General features: G+C 48.1%; 6 protein-coding genes and 1 non-coding gene; 3 read left to right on the forward strand and 4 right to left on the reverse strand.

Annotated features, from left to right (window-relative positions):
• Nucleotides 1-306, forward strand: part of CNAG_01710 (hypothetical protein) — a 2126-nt gene extending 1820 nt beyond the window's left edge. Inside the window, exon 3 of the mRNA XM_012197042.1 lies at nt 1-306. This exon is cut by the window's left edge and continues 1399 nt beyond it. Within this exon, the coding sequence (XP_012052432.1) occupies nt 1-40 (40 nt within the window). The 3' untranslated portion in view covers nt 41-306.
• An 11-nt stretch (nt 307-317) lies between these two features.
• CNAG_01711 (glycerol-3-phosphate O-acyltransferase/dihydroxyacetone phosphate acyltransferase) lies at nt 318-3466 on the reverse strand. XM_012197043.1 has 9 exons: nt 3129-3466; nt 2998-3055; nt 2800-2947; nt 2673-2721; nt 1907-2613; nt 1505-1853; nt 1196-1442; nt 1034-1140; nt 318-976 (listed from the first exon to the last, which is right to left on the reverse strand). Exons 1-9 carry the CDS (start codon nt 3145-3147, stop codon nt 396-398), a joined length of 2265 nt encoding a protein of 754 aa, XP_012052433.1. The 5' UTR covers nt 3148-3466; the 3' UTR covers nt 318-395.
• Nucleotides 3467-3470: 4 nt separating this feature from the next.
• CNAG_01712 (hypothetical protein) lies at nt 3471-6310 on the forward strand. XM_012197311.1 has 2 exons: nt 3471-4220; nt 4270-6310. The coding sequence occupies exons 1-2, from the start codon at nt 3729-3731 to the stop codon at nt 6139-6141; spliced, it is 2364 nt and encodes a 787-aa protein (XP_012052701.1). The 5' UTR covers nt 3471-3728; the 3' UTR covers nt 6142-6310.
• Nucleotides 6215-7091, reverse strand: CNAG_01713 (hypothetical protein). XM_012197312.1 has 2 exons: nt 6586-7091; nt 6215-6525 (listed from the first exon to the last, which is right to left on the reverse strand). Exons 1-2 carry the CDS (start codon nt 6869-6871, stop codon nt 6350-6352), a joined length of 462 nt encoding a protein of 153 aa, XP_012052702.1. The 5' UTR covers nt 6872-7091; the 3' UTR covers nt 6215-6349.
• Nucleotides 7092-7445: 354 nt separating this feature from the next.
• On the reverse strand, nt 7446-9271 carry CNAG_01714 (sulfonate dioxygenase). XM_012197313.1 has 9 exons: nt 9128-9271; nt 8959-9056; nt 8794-8897; nt 8645-8740; nt 8390-8572; nt 8004-8337; nt 7863-7939; nt 7798-7808; nt 7446-7739 (listed from the first exon to the last, which is right to left on the reverse strand). Exons 1-9 carry the CDS (start codon nt 9201-9203, stop codon nt 7552-7554), a joined length of 1167 nt encoding a protein of 388 aa, XP_012052703.1. The 5' UTR covers nt 9204-9271; the 3' UTR covers nt 7446-7551.
• CNAG_12995 lies at nt 7492-9366 on the forward strand. XR_001046232.1 has 7 exons: nt 7492-7560; nt 7647-7752; nt 7827-8168; nt 8219-8327; nt 8376-8804; nt 8867-8977; nt 9031-9366. It is a non-coding gene; the product is annotated as a hypothetical RNA (non-coding RNA).
• A 1003-nt stretch (nt 9367-10369) lies between these two features.
• Nucleotides 10370-14236, reverse strand: CNAG_01715 (ribosome biogenesis protein BMS1). XM_012197314.1 has 5 exons: nt 14111-14236; nt 13653-14060; nt 12986-13604; nt 11150-12925; nt 10370-11097 (listed from the first exon to the last, which is right to left on the reverse strand). Exons 1-5 carry the CDS (start codon nt 14219-14221, stop codon nt 10535-10537), a joined length of 3477 nt encoding a protein of 1158 aa, XP_012052704.1. The 5' UTR covers nt 14222-14236; the 3' UTR covers nt 10370-10534.
• Between the last annotated feature and the right edge of the window lie 43 nt (nt 14237-14279).

Consider the following 14279-nt stretch of genomic DNA (forward strand, 5'->3'; position numbering starts at 1 on the left):
CTCGACGGATAACCATACACTACTTGGAAGAAGGTATTAAACGCTAATGGAGATATAGCACTTCAGACCAGTTGTGTGTGGAATTAATTAATTGATAGCCGAACAGAGGGAGCAACTCAACTTATTCTGCTATTATAACTGTGATTCGGCATCTTAGCTTCAGTTGACGTATGTGGAGGGATTTTTGTGTTTAACCAATAATATTCCGCAAAAACTATTTCATGTCGTTGGAGAACGAATGTTACATGTACATAGTAATGTGTTCCCATTCCGAGATGTCAGCTTCAGTGCATGTATAGATGCAAGTCTATTTTGAGATGGATTCATTCAAATGTTGCATTCGCGAAACAGAAAACCTATGGAATCCCATTTGTCCGCCCGCCGTAACGAGCGGCTTATTGGCCCTTCTCCCGACCAGTATCTAAACCTAGACCTCCTTCCCCTTTCGATTCCGATATTCCATCCTTGGCGGCCCCCGGCCTCTTATGTAGCTTGGTAACTCCATTGTCATCCGCGCGAGGCAATGGGACACCTTCAGGATCAGATTTCGGAGACGCGGCCGACGCTTCGCTTCTAGCTTGGCCCGTATATCTCCTTTTCTTCCCCTTTGGGCTAGCTAAACCTATTCCACCACCACCGGATCGCCGCGTATCGATAATGGCTAAAACATCATCATAGTCGACGTCCGCCTCCTCTTCCTCGCCCTCGGAATCGTATGGACTAGCAGGGGCCGCTTCGCTTTCCTGTTGTTTGTTGGCAGCCGAAGACGACCAGACACTTTGACCAACAGACGCGGAACGATTCCAACCAAATATACGTTCGTCGAGCCATAACATTGGATGAGAAAGGACTGAAGAGTCGGCAGTTTGAGATTTGCGAGACAAAAGACCCGGGTTGCGGCCAGTCTGAGGAACAGAAGCGGAAGGAAGAATGCGGCCTTTTTGGAAATTGTCGTATAGTTGTGGACCGAACTCATCTAAAGACTGAAATCAGCTCCGAAATTGTATAGCCAACTAAAACAACTCGAACGTACCGATAACCTCACTGATCTCGTTTGTCAAACCTTCGCGCATTTCTCGGAGACGATTGACTTCACGCTGATTATAGGGCCAAACAGAAAGGAACAATGGTCTCAAAGATCTGCATAGGAGGCGGTTAGAGGTGCCCGATATGGTTTCAAAAAGTGACGACTTACTTGGCAACATCTACACCTGCTTCACCAAACTTCAAGCTTGCCATGGCCCATGCAGGTAACCAACAAAAGATTACTACAGGTGTCCAGTGGCGCCATTCTGGGGCAAGGTCATATTTGTAAGTTAAGAAAGTAGCCAGAACAGAGTAGAAAATGTAAAGCAATGGCGTGACAGCAAGAGAAACCAGGACCTTCCATGTGGCGAGAACATCTCGACCTTGTATTTTGACGGTAGACGCAGCAAGTGCCTCTGATAATTCGGAAATATATCAGTCAAAAGGGACAAAAGAGAAAAAAGGGATGAAAGCGCACCTTTGGCTTTCTGAATGCTGATAACCTTGGCTAATATGAACACAGGTGCGTGTAACAGAGCTCCTGGTAAAGCCAAAATGGACCACCACAAGAGAAGTCCAACCCTATACACCAAAAGCAATAAACTCTTGATACTTCTGCTGGAAGCTCTTTCAACCTGATGGTCGGCAATTCCCATATCGCGCAAAAGGCGGTTATAAGCGATGACTTTTTGACGAAGATCAATGATTTTTGGCTCATCCTTGTAGGTTAGATAACCTTCCATCATACGTTTGGAGAGCTCGACGACCTGGCCGAGGGTAAGATGTTGACCGGGAACACGATAAAGTCTTCGAGCGGCCTGAATAACCTGTGAGATTGTCGTTAATAACCGACCCAAGCTATCTGAGAGAATAAACTGACCTGCATAGTCTCCCAGTCAGGGGCTCTGAGGGTGACAGCTCTCAACCCATCATGAACTTGCTCCAGGAGTTTACCACATGCTTCCCTCTTCTTCGCTCCGCCTTGCTTGTACAATTCCACCAGTTCAGGGTCAACAGAGATCGGCGAGCCAAATTCGATGACGGCTCTCGACCTGAATTTGTGTGCATGAAAGTAGGAAAGACCAACTGGAACCAGCTTAACATCCAATCCAGGGTGGGCTGCAATAGCTCCAAGGGCCATAATGGAGAATCCAGCTTTGAGGGGCAGAAAATCTGTACGATCATGGGAACCACCTTCGGGGAAGACACCAATACAGCCACCCTCATAGAGACGTTGGAAGCATGCGCCGTACGTGTCCTCCTGTTCTACATGAGGCAATACCTTGAATTGTAGACCTTCCTTCGACTCGCTTTCGTTCCTAACCCGGTGAGAGGCCTTGACGTTGGCACTGCCGTCCTTGCTTGGAACGACAAATTCACTTTTGAGACGAATTTCCGTGTCGGAAAGGACTTCTGCCACAGGGGCAGATGCGTATCCAGCCGATTTCGGAAGCATAAGCTGAGAACGAGGCTTGACTTGCGTAATGAAAGAAGTGTCAATACCGGTGACGATCAGGGGATCGGATTCTGAAAGAATGATACGGCCTTTGCCAGCGGCGGCATAATCTGCCGCTCTCACCACAGGAACTGTCAAAATGGTAAGTATACCTCCATGAAAATGAGAAAAATAAATCATGAATACGTACTGGAATCCATAACACGAGCGACAGCGCCGATAAACTTGCGGCCCATGCTCTGCTCAGCCCATCAACATCAGTAGATGTTCTAGAATGTTCGCTACGAGGGACAGATTGCGAAAGGAACGAGACATACCTTGGCGGCAATCAGCACGGAAACGCGCCTTCCGGCTTCTTTCCTTGCCTCTGAGAAAAGAAGAAGAGGATCGAGGAACTGGTTTGCATGGGGACCGCAGATGAAGAGGACAGGGCCTTCGCGAGGAATATTGAAAGCACCACGGGGGCTGTGATGGCATAAGAAGCGGCTAAGCACATGTTCATCGAATAGACATACCGGATTTCTCTAAAGAAGATATTGATGATAATTCGCCAAAAGATGAGGACCAAATCGTCTACATAATGAAGATGAGCGTGGAACATTACATGGGCTCGTCGTGGATCGGACGACAGAAGTCAGGCACGCACAAGCCAATCCAGCAGCCATTTTGGCTATTCCACTTTGTCAACTAGTCTTTTTGCGTTGTAAGGGATTTGTTGTTTGGAAACACAGGCAGTGGGTGGTGTCTTATTTTCCAGTAGAGATATACCTTTTGTCCCCAACGGTTTGCGGAACGATCCCCCACAGAATTGAGAACTGATAAAGGGGAAGAGCTGAAAGGAGATGAGAGAGATGTGTCTGTGCGGAGAGGACGAGTGCTGGAGGGAGACGGGACGCTCTTGAGGCACTGTATCCTGGTTTGGGACTGACGGCATGGCTGAGAAAAGAATATACGCTGTCTGCTCACCTCAAGAATCCCCTACGCCATCGAGTGACGTTGCTATCACGTGACCGCTTTCGCCCAGGCACGTCGCTCGGCCCAAGAAGTTTCGAGTTTCGCTGGTCGGAGGAGGATCGTCCGTCGGCCGGCTTTGGTGTTTGTACGATAGCGCAATATTTATTGATCATCAGTAAACTATTCCGATACCGCACTGCCATTCCAGTGGCCCACGCCAAGCCGCACGGCATCATACGCTATACGCCACTAGAGCAGGTACCAAGTACTCTGTCAAGCCATCTCCTCGGCCATGTGGGCGCTCAGAACCTCCGCCCCTCTTGTTCGCCCTCCAGCTCGCATCCTTCTACGCAGCGTCCCTCCGTTGCTCCTCGCAAGGGCCTACAGCAGGTCAGCCAGGAGGACAGACGGTCGCGATGGCCACTCGCGTACATCGTTAGCTACCACATCAGAAAATATACCGAGGCAACCAAAACGTTTTGAGCTTCGTCCCCATCGTACCCCACATACTCGCAAAGCGAAAGCCCCCTCTGACTACTCCCGCTCATCCTCCAGACCTTCCAGGTCCATTCAGAAGGACGATAATCCATGGACAACCTCAGTCCGCTTACGCCGCTGGATAGAAAGACACAAGACATTCCTTACTCCTGCGCAAGTAGATGAAGTGACCAGATTGGTAATTGAGGCGCCTCAACACATGCTTAACGCTCCCGTATGGAATATGCTGATTGGCTATATGGGGAGGCTAAGGAAGCTGGATAGAGTTTGGAGCCTGTATAATCAAGTGAGTCTTGGAGTTCATTTAAGCTTGCTGCGGTCTAATCATAATGTAGATGAAGAAACGCAACTTCACACCCACTGCTAGGACTTACTCTACCATTCTGAATGCCTATGCTGGGGTTGCACATTCAGGTCAAACACCCGATTTTTCTTTCAAGGAGCCTGAGAAACGCACAATGTCACGTGTGACCATTGTCTACAACCACTCGCAAGAGTATATGAAAAAGTTGATCGAGGCGCAGGGGGCTGAAGAAGATCTTGGAGTTGCCATCTCTGGCGTACGGTTAAAAGAAGATCGGCCCCAAAAGCCTATGGAAAGTCTGCAGTCAGATATCGATATCGCCCCAACCAATGCCTATCTCAAGTTTCTCAGCCGACACGGTCTATTTTCCCAGATGCAAAGGATCTTTTTGTCGCTACCGCAGTCGGGGCCTCTAGCTCCGGACACCGTCACCTACTCGCTCATGTTTACGGCTCTCTACCATGTCCATCGCTCTCTCGAGCATCACCCGAATGGGAAAGCTAATGCGATGATGATTGGACCGACGGCCAAGGCTTTATGGGATCATTGTTTGAAACAATATAGCAAAGAAGAGGGTCAAGGAGGACAAGTGGACAATGGACTGGTGGCCATGTATGTGAGATGTTTGCTCCGCGGAAGACCAGAAGATCAACGGCTGGCTGTCTCTGTCATTGAACAGGTCTGGAACCTACCTTCCCCTGGCAATTCCAATCCAACCTCAACGTCTATCTATCTCCCGCCACCATTACTTACCACCTATCCTATCCCTAAGCTTGACATTGATGTCAAATCTGCCACCGCTCTTATTTCTAGTCTTCACACGGCCAATCTACCTGTCCTCGCAACCCATTACACTCATCTCATTCTCTCTTCTTCCTCTCTTGTTCCTTCGTTCGATTTAGAATTCTTCAAGACCGCGATTCTTGCTCTATCAGTTACGGGTGAAGTTCAATCCATCGTCGACATCATGGATACCTATCAACCACCAAGCTCCGGCAAAGAAGGCTGGCCTCGGGACACCTACCGTGCAGCTCTTACAGCTGCTCGCTGGGCGGGGGATTATGTTTCGGCACTTTCCATTTTCCGCCGTGCTACACATCTTTCGTCTAATGTGGGCTACATATCAACCGATCCTTCAACTCCATCTAAAAAGATCGAACCTTACCGATGGGTCACTCCTAATGGTCTTGCCAATGACAAGCGTGGCGTCTTCTGGGTGAAGCCGACAAAGATCGATGCCGATGCGCAGCTTTTAGGTCTATTGATCAAAACTGCTATGCAAAAGAGCAACAAGGAGATTCGTTCTGCGTTGGATGTTTATGCACGCACGGGCGGCGAAAGTAAATTCTTAGCCCTGCCCTCTGCGATGCAAGCAGATAATGTCTCTACCGGTCGGAAATTACTCAGGGACGGGCAACCCAACGAAATCGATTCATCGACCATCAGAAAGCAGGTGGCGAGTTCAGTCGACCTGGCAAGGGACATACAGCGCGCAGCAGAAAGACTGGGTAAAGGGTATGAAAAGATGGCTGCGGAGGCTGGCGAAGTGGTTACCAAATGGGCTTGGGTGGAACGAGAGGCAAGAAAAAAGACCCCGTACGTTAAGGATGATACGAAGAACCTGCAGATGAATATCGAGGGTAGTGCAGAGGATGAAGAGCTCGACTGGGAGGATGAGCCTTTAGTGGACCAAAGAGAAAGTAGAGTCAGGGGGAACAATCGGGACAAGCGTCATCCAACAGAAAATAAGAGATGGGAACGAAGAGAAACGAGCAAGTCACGCTATGATTCATCCAGCCATAGACAATACGGCCACGAACAAGGTTCAAGAAAGGTTAAACCACGTGAAAGGGAGGCTACCATGCACGAGGGCAAGGTTTCTTCTTTTGGGTTGCGAAGGTGAAGCAGCAGTAGTTTAGTATTTTGAAAATTTTTGTACATTGTAGAGACTTTGTTTGATCCATAACCATCTCACTCATCGCACGTACAGTCATTGATGCATTGTCGCCAACGTAACCTTGAATCGTGTACAACACTAGCTTAGGGTGAGGTATGAAGGATTTTGATTTCTCCCTCTAGCTCCCGGCGCCATCCATATAACACCCAAATCACTAGAGCTCAACATCTCTTTCCGACCATTTTTTCATCACAGGTCCCACCTGGTCACCAAAGGCTTTCTGCCACTTTCCCACGATTCTACTCCAACCTCCCACCGATTGTGCATGAGTATTAAGGCGTAATACCCAAACGGTGGTAAGGACGGTAAAGAGCATCAGTGCAATGATCACTTGCCCTGCATTAGTAACTGAACCTCGCATTGATCAGATGGGAGGTGGTGTCAACTAACAAAGGACTCCCAATCTGGTTGTTTTCCCCGACCCATCATCTATCTGAATACCCCGTTTCATGTTCCCGACCAGGCTGCCCCCGATACCATCGTTCTGGTGCTTTCTCGTCCTAGACGTCGACCTGTTCCTGTTCTTTGAAGTAGACCTTTGTTGGGCAGTCTGATTATCCGACACCAAAATAGGTCTGGAGAGCGTGGGTAAGTGGCCCTCATTTGGAGCTGGGGATAGACAGAAGGTGCAAGAGGTTTCAGTGGCTGGGGATGGTGTGCGAGATCTGCTGGGCATTATAGTATTACGCGTGGGCGTTTGGTGGTTGGTTGAATGTGACGATGAGGTGCGTTTCGTTGGAAAAAAAAGGCGGTGAAAAAAGACAGTGGCAAGATGATAGGGGGAGTTATATAATTGTGTGTGAGTGTGGGAATCTTGGATCGCCAGTAGATCGCAGATTTTCAGTGGCAGCTCCGCTCCGTCATGTGGCGACGACTAAACATGAGACGAAAACATATTTTAGTAGAGGCCCCAAACTTGGACCTGCCGCCAGGTCCGCCGTTGGCCGGCCCACAGCCACAAGCCAAGACCACCCCAGCGCAAGATGTGATGTCACTCGCGTCACAACCGAACCCGCCCATCGGCTTTTACGTAACTTTTGTTCAGATGCCGGGGAGAATCAAAAAATTCGTTTGGTTTCGTTAGCAAGACGGACTCATGAGCAAGGTAGGCTACCAAGCATGTACTACGATTGTGCAGCAGATTATGAACGGGGAGGAAGCACAACCAAACAAACTCATCAAGCGGTTGCTTTGCCTCAAAACGGTTGAAAGAAGGTGGAAGAACAACCAGCAGCGACGGAACGAAAGAGCTCAACAAAAACAGTATCCATAATGTCAACCACTAACTAATAACTACTTCAAGACATACAACTGCTTTTGTGCACATGTTTTGTGAAGACTAATCATCCTCATAGTCTAGTATGCGTGAGTATCAATAGGCAATTCGTGCACAACACCGGTGTTGAGTCCCAAATCTTCCCTTCGGCTTTTACCCACTCCTTCGCTTACAGGAATAGGCTTCTCAGCCAAACTTGAGACTCGTGTCCCGTGTCGGGGCTCGGCGGATCCCTCGTCGAGATAGTCATAAACAGCAGAGTGGATGGCTAAAGATAAATGGTTAGTAGACATGAACACCTGTGATCAAATGGCAAGAGCGCGTACAAATTCGGTTACTAAAATACATTGGTCAGAAATGCACCAAAACAACGGTGAAAGAAAGGACTCACTCCCACAAAGCACTGGATCTAGGAGTCCATCGGAATCTAACCTGGGTATCAGGGTTTTGCTCGTACACTTGGAAAAGCTGCGGATCATTTCGGAAATATGATTAGTCGATGGCAAGGTCAAATGCAAATTAGTGATCTTACCTTCTGCAAAATAGCTTGGGCTTCAGACTGTTCAAAGCCCTTAATACCAATGGTGTATCGAGAGTTGACGAAAAGAGCCTTCCATCCAGTCGCTGGGTGGACTCGAACGATAGGGTGGGCGTTGATGATGGGCTCAAGCTCGCCAGTCACCGGATTGGGATAGCTGTGAGCAGATCGATACAAGCCCTCAAGACCATCGATGACTTTCTGGAAAGCAGGAGAAAGCTTATCATAAGCAGCATAGCCCGAAGACCAGAGAGTGTCACCGCCAACTCCGGGAAGGTGGTCAAGGTGAAGATGAGTGACTCCAGGGGGTTGAGGTTCGTGAGTCAAACTAATCGATCAGGTTTAGTCACTATTAACTTTCAAAAGATAGTCTAGCTTACTCGGTGTGCCACTTTTGGGTGGCAAAAGGGTTTTTGTAGTCGGCAAAACGACCGATGGACCTGAGGACTTCGTCTGTGATGATTGAGACTCCAGGAAGCCCAGGAACTCGGGCGGCTGAAGGATGAATCTCGGGAGCACCAAAGTATTGGCCGAGCTCGAGTTGGGTCTGAGGAGAGAGGTCTCTGAAGAAGGAATTGTGTGTTGGCGACAACTCGTGGCCTTGCGTATAAAACGAATGATGAGATATTACTTACTGGTCTCGGAAAAATACCACAGTGCGCTCAGCGATCAGGAGAGCAAGCTCATCCTTCTGCTGGTCACTAAGCTGGTTAAGTTGAAGACCAACTATCCTATGACAAGTGTCAGTGACAAAGCCAAAGATAGAATGTAGATCAAACCATACTCGGTACCAAGGTGAGGAGACAAGTGAATAACTTCCTTGGCGGCGCTGAACAATGCTTTCTTTTCCTTGTCAGCCCTGACTCCCGGGTCCTTGTGCTCCCATTCCTGATTGATAGACGTTAGTTCGTTAAGTTGCAGTTGGTATCCTTTCCCAAAAAAAACCCACTTCTTTGCGAATGCCGCTAGCAAGTTCGATAGTCTTAGGCCTGATTGGGTACTCTGGGTAACCCTTTGACAGGTCAATGCCGGCTTGAACCAAGCGCTCTAGAGAGAATTAAGTATCATTAAATATCTCGGTCAGCGAGAAGCCCATCTAACGGAATATTACGACCAACCTCGAGTACTCTTGGCAAGAGAGAAAGGTCTGCCTAGGGTGTCTTTGTTTGCGTTGTCGTTGACGGCGATAGGCATCTTGCAGAAATGTTATTCGGGTAATTGGTAGGGTCAATATGTCACTAATACTGATAGTTGTATTCCTCCATCTCCCGACTTGCCATTATATATGCATCTAGCACAGCGGATCGCTTCGCCCGAATCGAACCTGAAATAGACTTGCTTGCTCAGCAAAGACCAATAATCAACCCTAACCTTTAATCAACCTCTTCTTGCGACTTCCATTTCAAGAGGTCGCAAGATGGCACCATCGATAAGATTGCACACCACTCTAATGACCTCAAAGTGGGCAGTCGGAACGCTTAAACTTTCAGGCACGCGTTCTGATAAGAGCTTGATCGGAATTATTCATATGATCTCTGGCATCTGATGAGTAATGAATTCTGGATGGCTAACTGTGAATGCGTGAGGATGGTGGCCGATCCGCCCATTGGACATCTCGTCGCTCTTGCATGTGTGTCTTTATTTGCGTATTTAATGGCTCATACGTCAGGCCTGAAATGTGTGATTGTAGTATCTCCTCAAGTACGTATCTTATTATCCTGAACGATTTGGGTGATGGGTAACAGCGCATCAGGGCCCTGCAGAAATGCATGAAGCATGGGGCATGGACGCACATGAACGAAGGAGGGCACGGAAAAATGCAAGGTCGGTGACTGTTCGTTGATGAAATGTAAAATATTTTAATTTTGATTGTTATGGTGTTGTCTTGCGTGATCGTCACACATCTCAAGTCGCGATAATAATCCGGCGGGAACAAGAAGCAAACCGTCTTCAATGAAGATGACAAGCAGGAAGAGAACAATTTCCGTTTTCGTGCTGAATCGTAAACTGTTATTCAATTTCACTGTCAATACGTGCACTATACCTACCCGACGGTAAGCTGCACAACAGAATCGGAAAAATGGAGATCACAAGATAAGACGATAAGAAAAAATGAATAATCAGTAATAAATAATGAATCATTTTTTTTTCGCCACACTTTCGCGGTATACCACTTCTTTCGCTGGTGTACCTCCTACTACCTACTACCTGTTGCGCCATCAAATCATGATGATGAAGAATGGGTGTAACGACGTTCTTAATTACATTTAATAAAAGGCTTCATCGTATGATTATCCCTATCAACCAGAAGGAAATTAAGGGTGAGCAACCCTCCGGCAAATGATTATTTGTTATTTAGTCTGAGTTCACATGCACACTACGCAAAATCACGGACAGGCATTGAGTTGTTATAGATTGTAATTGGACAGCATCTCTAACATGCATGAATCCATGGATTCCCCTGACACTGACTACCCGCAATAAATGGTCTAACATATCATCCAACCTATCCGCTGGACGGCCTTTTACGCTCTGCTCTTCTTTCCCCTACCTTTGCCCTCGCTCATTTCCTCCCTTTTTCTCTTCAATCCCTCCTTCTTGAATCTTTCTCGTCTCTCTTCCCTAATCTTTTCCTCTCTCTTCTCATCCTTCTCCCCAACCTTCTTCCTGTATGCTTCTTTTCGCTCATCTTGCTTCGCTTTCCTTCTCTCCGCCTTATCCTTCTTCAACGTTTGGATCTGCTGCAACAGCGTCACCGCCTTCTTCTCATCCTCTCCCAACACAACGGCACGAGATTGCATGTAAGTAGGTTTACGCTGCTTTGAGAGTTCTGGCGTTTTGGAGGCAAAGGGCAAAGAAGCAGCAAGCTTACGCGGGACCTTGAGAGGATTGAAGCGTCGTGTGGTGCGCTGAATAGGTCGATAGGCTGAATTGGGATCGAGGGGAGTCTTGAGGCCTTCCTCTCGACGGATCTGACCCGTGAGACGCATACCCTGCCACGATTCCTTGTTGGAAAGTAGAAGAGAGCACACAGGGTTGTAAAGCTTTTTCGGTTCTATAGAGTACCATGCTCGGAGGAAAACGATATCTGAAGAGTTGACTGGTCAGAAGATGTAGAGACATGGTGAAACGTTACTCACCGCTCAACAATATTTTGTCTTCAAAGGTTGCTCTGAAGGCACCGTCAGGCTTACTTAATGCCTTCTTCACCTGACCTCTGATACCAGAGACAGTCTTGATGTTTGCTCCCTCAAATTTAGCCACTTCAAGCCCGGTGTTGAACATGTCCTTGATAAACGCCGTGTTTTTGAAAATTTTGTAAGGCGCACCGGTCAACTTGAGTTTCTTGACAATCTTGGTGGATCGATCAACGTCGAGGACGACACCGGTTGCCGATACCCGGAAACCTGGAGCATCCCCTTGCAGAGAGTTGAACGCGCAGAAACCAGTGTTAGGAGCTGAGACGGGACCATAGAATGTGGCGAAACAGTGCATATGCTCTGGCGTGTACTTGAGGTATCGGTTTCTGATGGAATGGTCGTCAAGATGGTAGAGGGGGAGAGTTTGGAATCGACGCCAGCCAAGGGAAAAGATGAGGGGATCATTCGTCTTGAGTGTTTTCGTGAACCATCTGTGTCGCTTGATACGAACAGTGATGAAACCAAATCTCTCTTCTGCCGCCAAGAGACCGCCAACAATGATGGGGAATCGAGGATCAAAGTTCTCGATCAACTCATACGGCACACCTTCAATCTCTAGCCTGACGTACATCCCAGAACGATAACCCTCAATCTGCGCCCGAGCATTCAAATCAAGATTACCAAACTCCTCTTCATTGATCTGCTTTTGGCGAGCCATTTCCGCCTTTTGTTGGTCATAAAAGTCCATTTTGGACGCCTCATCGTCAGAGTCGTCATACTGCTCATCGAATTTGATCTTGAGAGCTTCTTTCTTCTTCGCTAAAGCAGCGGCTCGCGCATCCTCAACGCTTACTTGAGAAGGCTTGACACCAACGTATGGCACATCATCCTCTCCCTCACCTTGGTCATCACTTCCTCCCTCCAGATCCTCGAAATCCTCGCCCTCCTCCTCATATGCCTCCCCATTCTCATCTACGCCCTCTCCAGCAACAGGACCGGAGACAAAAAGCCCTCTGAGCGAATTAAGCATTTCCTCGTCCGTCCACTTGTTCTTTAATTGATCCCTATCTACTGCCTCTTTTACTTGATCACCATCATCGCCCTTGTTCTCCTCGTGATTGATACGGAACAAACCCTCATTTTGCAGTTCAGCGACAGAGGATGAAGCATCGGCGGAAGAAGGGCGTGTTTTACCCTTGACAATTTCCTCTGGAGAGAGAGGAGTGTCGTATATAAGTGTCATGAGGTTGCGTTTCTTGCCCAGTCTGTCGGCCAAAGCGGAGGAAGCACGAGAAGCTAGGTTGCGCTTCCAACCAGGTACATCCTCATCATTTTCGTCGGAAGGGAAATCATCATCATCCTCATCATCGAAATTGATTCTGCCCCCTTCTTGCTCAAAGCCAGTCGCAAAGGCAAGATCATCGTGATCCGATTCTGACTCGGCGTACGCTACATCCCTTTCATCATGCTCGTCGTCCTCGTCCGACTCTCCATTGAGCATACCTCCTTCCTCAGCATCGCTTCCATCGCCAAACTCGTCCTCTTCTTCTTCTTCGTCACTCTCATCAAACTCATCTTCGTCCGCTTTGCCAAGCATGGGACCACCAGAACGAGGTTCGGCTCTGCGGCGGACGCGATCCTTGCGTTCCTCAGTGACTTGCAAGGGAGCAGATGAATGGCCAAACAACCTGATTTCAGATGCTTGAATGTTATCCGCAAAAGTTTTTTCGGCATCTTGAAGATCCATAACCATCTTTTCACCTTCGCCCTGAGGAGCTTGAGAGGTATCATATTAGCTATTGGCCTGATACTCTCAGGAAATGGAGATGAACTTACTATCTCCTCCTTTGGTAAAATTACCGGGGACGTTGATGTATACTGCGTCCTTGTCATACATTACGCCGCCGACGTCGCTCATTGGGGCATGAATCAATTTTGCCTTCTCGCCCATTTTCCTTCTTCTTTCGCTTTCGAGCGTGGGAAGAGGACAAGGGTCGGCTAATCTCTCGACTTCTTTGACCTCAAGATCACCCGCACCAGGGATATGAATCTTGGCGTTGCGTGGAGGAAGGTTTGGACCACGAACATAACCGTAGAGAGTGATTGTTCGATCTATTTTGGCATTTTCGCGAATAGCCTCTCGAGGTGTGAGATCCTGAATCCTGTCAGCCACTAGGTAGGGATGTTGGTTTCGAAAGACAAGAGGGCGGAATTTCATAACAGAGATGAATCTTGACAAAAGGTTGATTTCCGCATCAGGGTAGCGTCCGTTCATAACACCTGAAAGGGAAAAGAGCTTGGCCCCCTGATAGATCTCTGTCCAGAAACGATGCTTGAGGCGCTTTTTGGTGTCTTTAAGGGTGGAGGCTTTCTTGATAAGATCGACATGAGTGAGAACTCCGATGACTTTTGGAAACCCATGGGATTGAAGAATGTTGAGAAATTCAAAAGTTTCCTGGACAGCAAATTAGCTAAATATTTACAGGTGAAAGAAGCAACCTACCATTTCAAATCCAAAACTACCATCGATCATCAAAAGCACCAAATCAACCACTTTACCCAAGTCGATCATGCTGTTAAGATCATTTCCACATTCGATAAAAGTGATTCTCCTTGTCTTGCCAGAAACAACAGTCACAGGACCCTGCGGCTGGGAGAGGTTGTGCTTCGTGAACCTTCTAACAAGAGATCGCAACAAAGTAGTCTTTCCCACACCAGGAGGGCCAACAATGCCGACAACGATGGGCGGAGGTGGCAAGGCACCTTCGTCCATTCCTTTGCCTTTTTCATTAGTGATCTTGCGTTCCTCAGGGTTGCGGTTAACCAGGGGTACATGGAGACGCTGCTGGTTCTTCTCGGCAGTACGCCTGGCTGCTCTATCGGCTGCTCTGAAGGAGGTGTTTGTGAATGCCTGCGAACGGTGAGTGAAGGGTGAGCGGGTGCCGGGGGGTATGTACGTACTTTGGGGTTGAAATTTTTCCCGCCTGAGCGGTCTACACCCTTTGCGGCATCTTTCTTTGCGTGCTTTGCGCCAGCTGATGGCTTGTGGTGAGCCTTATGGGGGGCTTCCATCGCGGCGAGAATGTGTATAGTGCTACTGCTGCGTGAAGAACTTTTGCACTTGTAAATA

The sequence above is a fragment of the Cryptococcus neoformans genome, chromosome 11 (assembly GCF_000149245.1).
Source record: "Cryptococcus neoformans var. grubii H99 chromosome 11, complete sequence".
NCBI classification, from domain to species: Eukaryota; Fungi; Basidiomycota; class Tremellomycetes; order Tremellales; family Cryptococcaceae; genus Cryptococcus; species Cryptococcus neoformans.